We start from the raw sequence: 4099 nt of genomic DNA, 5'->3' as shown, positions 1-4099 counted from the left end.
TAAGCCTGAGAGATGGACTGGTGCTGGGGCAGGTCTGTAATTTAGGTCTATGTAAGCATAAAATGTCTGTAGGCATGGCTCAGGAGTAGAGTATTTGCTTCGCAAGTGTGACATCCTGAGTTCAAATCCTAGTACTACTAAAAAAAAAAGCTCAATAATATAAAGATAATGTGTTTTTGACAAAACCCAAGAATATAAATGAACTTGGAGAGAGGGGAATGTATGTGACAGAGGGAAAAGAGAACTATCAGAACAAAGCAAACATATCCAGGAGGTAGCTCATGCCCAGAGCCCTAGTTATTCAATATACTGAGATCTGGAGGATCATAATTCAAGGCTGGACCAGGCAGAAAAATCAATGAGACTCTCTGAAATGACCAGCAAAAATCTAGGCTGGAGGCATGGCTCAAATGTTAGAATGGCAGCCGAACAAGTGTGAGGCCCTGGGTTCAAATCTTGATACCAGCAAAACAAACAAACTTGCAATTTGTTATAGAGGTGTCAATATAGTTTATTTTTAAAGTTGGAATTTACATAGAGTTTGAAGACTATTGTTTGGCCTGGCATAGTGGTTTATCTTATAATTTCAATTACTCAGAAGGCAGAGATTGGGAAGACTGAGCCCCAAGACAATTTCAGGCAAAGAGTTACCAAGATCACACTTCAACCAATAAAGCTGGGCATAGAGGCTGGCAACTATCATCCCAGCTATGCAGGAAATGTAAATAGGAGGACTGTGGTTCAGGCCTACTCAGACACAGATGCAAGATCTTATTTCAAAAATACAGCAAAAAGGACTGGGGGCATGGTTCAGAAATTAAGGCACCTGCCTAGTAATCACAAGGCCCTGAGTTCAAACCCAGTACTCTCAAAACAAAACAAATCTTCTATTCTTTCTTTCTTTGTCAGTTGTGGGGCTTGAACTCTGTGCTTGGGCATCATCCCTCAGCTCTTCAGCTCAAGGTGAGCGCTCTACTGCTTGAGCCATAGCGCCACTTCCAGTTTTCTAGTGGTTTATTGGAGATAAGAGTCTCACGAACTTTTCTGCCCAGGCTGGCTTTGAACTGTGATCCTCAGATCTCAGCCTCCTGAGTAGCTAGGATTACAGGTGTGAGCCACTGGCACCTGGCACAAACCCCCTATTTTTAAAATGATAAAAGAAATAAAGTATGGGGCTGGGAAGGTAGCTCAGTGGTAGAGTGCTTGCCTTGCATGCATGAAGCCCTTGGTTTGATTCCTCAGTACCACATAAGCTTAAGTGGTAGACCACTAGCCTTGAGCTGAAGAGCTGAGGGGCAGTGCTCAGGCCTAAGTTCAGGCTGCACAACTGGCAAAAAAAAAGAAAAAGAAAGAAAGAAAGAAAGAAAGAAAGAAAGAAAGAAAGAAAGAAAGAAAGAAAGAAAGGAAGAAAGGAAGGAAGGAAGGAAGGAAGAGGGAAAGTAATTACTAGAAAAAGATCTATAGCAGAGGATATCAACCAGAAAAAAATAATAAAGCCTGAAATATACGATACATAAATGATCAATTCAGGAGATACAGCATTTTTGCAATCCGGTAAGAAACTGCTGGTGATTTTGTAAGCAAGTAGAACAAAGAAAAGACCAATTATATGGAGTTCATATATAAAACAAGTATAATTTTGTGCATTTCATTTTTCAGTGTCAGTGTAGCGAGAGAGAGAGTCAGTGGTCTAAAACTCTACCTCAAGTTCAAGCACAGCACAAACTCTTTTCCTATCCTCCTGCATCTCTGTTCATTATGCAAAATAACGTAAAACTTTCCCCAATGTCCTTCTCATGGCTGCCTTTACTTCCTGGTTCTTCAGGCTGTAGATGAGTGGATTGAGCATAGGGGTGATGGCACTGTACTGTAAGGAGGAGAGCAAATCGAGAGAAGATCCAGAGGTGGGCATGAGGTAGCGAACCAAACCTGACCCAAAGAACAGAATCACTGCAATTAGATGAGAAGAACAGGTGTTAAACACCTTGCTTCTGCCTCTGGTAGAACTCATGCTCAGGATGGTGGACACAATGCGAGCATAGGAGAAGAAGATGGGGAGTGAGGTGCCAAGCCCATGCAGCAAGGTAGAGCAGATCAAGATGTCGAGATTGATGGAGATATCAGAGCAAGACAGAGGGAAGAGGGAGGGCAGCTCACAGGTGTAATGATGGATAACTTGGGCTCCACAGAAGTCTAGATTAACAGCTAAGAGCACAATGACAACAGAATTAAGAGAGGCTAGGCCCCAGGAGATGAGTACCAGCCTCACACACAGTTCATTGCTCATGATCTGGCCATAGAGCAGTGGGTGGCAGATGGCAGCATAGCGGTCATAGGCCATCATGGAGAGCAGAAAGGCTTCAGTCCCTGCAGTGATGAACACAAAGAAGACCTGAGCTAGGCATCCCTCTACTGAGATGGTTTTCTTGTCAGACAGGAGGTCCTTCAGCAACTTGGGCACCGTGACTGAGGAGAAGCAGAGATCCAGAAATGAGAGATTACTCAAGAAGAAGTACATGGGGGTGTGGAGGTGGGAGTCAGCTTTGATCACCAGCAGCAGCATCAGGTTGCCCGTCATGGTCAGGAGATAAATGGCCAGGAAGAGCACAAAGAGCAGAGCCTCGATGTGGGGGTCATCAGACAGCCCGGTGAAAATAAACTCGGTGATGGAGCTATGGTTCTTCCAGGCCATTCGTGGATGATGTTTCCTTGGGATAAAATAGAAAGGAGATGAGATGGCTTACAACTTTTTTTTTTTTTTTTTTTTTAAATTTTTTTTATTGTAGAGATACTATACAGAGGGTTACAGTTACATGAGTGAGGTAATGAGTACACTTCCACTTCCTCTTGAACATTGTTACCCCCTCCATTGTTTTCCCCCTACCATCCCCTCCCTCCCTCCCTTCCCCAAGGTTCTTTTTTTTTTTTTTTTTTTTGATCGTGATTAAGTGATTATTTAATTTCCGGAAATTCACAGTATTGTGGAATAATGATGCTCATTTAAAGTCACAAGTTCATTCTAACTTTCCCGGAGCAAATTGTCTATCACAGTCTGTAATATATAACGGTGCTCATATGTTATATACCATATATGTGATCAGCAGCATGGGGATATTTAGTAGTGGTTCAACCAGATGAGTGGGAGTTCTTTGTTTCTTAAGTCCTGTTAGTTTTGTCATATCACCTAACATTTTGGATTCATCATCCACTTATCAGGGAGACCATGTACTGTTTGTCTCTTCGTTCTTGGCTTACCTCGCTCAACATGATTCCTTCTAGCTCCATCCATTTCCCTGCAAATGCCATTATTTTGTCATTTCTAATGGCTGCATAATATTCCATTGTGTATAGATACCACAATTTTTGGATCCATTCATCTGTGGTGGGGCATCTAGGTTGTTTCCATATCCTAGCTATTGCGAACAGTGCTGCAATAAACATGGAGGTGCACGTGTCCTTGTATATTGGTTCCTGTTGTTCAGGGGCTTACAACTTTTTTATCCTTCAAGATTTCACCTGTTTTCATACAACCCTATCTATTTTGCTTGATGCTATGTTTTGGTCTTTCTTTTCCTTTTCCTTTCCTTTCCTTTCCTTTCCTTTCCTTTCCTTTCCTTTCCTTTCCTTTCCTTTCCTTTCCTTTCCTTTCCTTTCCTTTCCTTTCCTTTCCTTTCCTTTCCTTTCCTTTCTTCTTTTATTCCTGTTTTGTGACTTGAACTCAAAACATAGGTGCTGTTCCTAAGCTCTTTTGCTCAAGGCTAGTGCTCTACCGCTTGACCCACAGTTCCACTTCTGGTTTTTAGAGCTTAATTAGAGCTAGGAATCTCACTTATTTTCCTGTCCTGGCTGGCTTTGAACCAGGATCCTCAGATCTCAGTCTCCTGAGTAGCTAGGATTACAGCCTTGAGCCCTAGTGTCCAGTTACATATTTCAAAACTACTCTCACTTGTATCTCAATTAGAGTTCTTTTTTTTTTTTTTTTGTCGGTTGTGGGGCCTGAACTCTGGGCCTGGGCACCATCCCTCAGCTCTTCAGCTGTAGACTAGCACTCCACCACTTGAGCCTCAGTTCCACTTCTGGCTTTTTTCTTTTTGCTTAT

The 4099-nt window shown here is 42.4% G+C and overlaps 1 protein-coding gene across 1 annotated transcript; it reads right to left on the bottom strand.

Annotated features, from left to right (window-relative positions):
• Positions 1–1756: 1756 nt before the first annotated feature.
• Positions 1757–2692, bottom strand: LOC138838166 (olfactory receptor 8S1-like). Its single transcript, XM_070037348.1, has one exon. It carries the CDS (start codon positions 2690–2692, stop codon positions 1757–1759), a length of 936 nt encoding a protein of 311 aa, XP_069893449.1.
• Between the last annotated feature and the right edge of the window lie 1407 nt (positions 2693–4099).

Source organism: Dipodomys merriami, unplaced genomic scaffold, assembly GCF_024711535.1.
Source record: "Dipodomys merriami isolate MVZ:Mamm:240054 unplaced genomic scaffold, mDipMer1.0.p SCAF_10, whole genome shotgun sequence".
Lineage (NCBI taxonomy): Eukaryota > Metazoa > Chordata > Mammalia > Rodentia > Heteromyidae > Dipodomys > Dipodomys merriami.
This window is presented reverse-complemented; position numbering and strand designations above follow the sequence as displayed.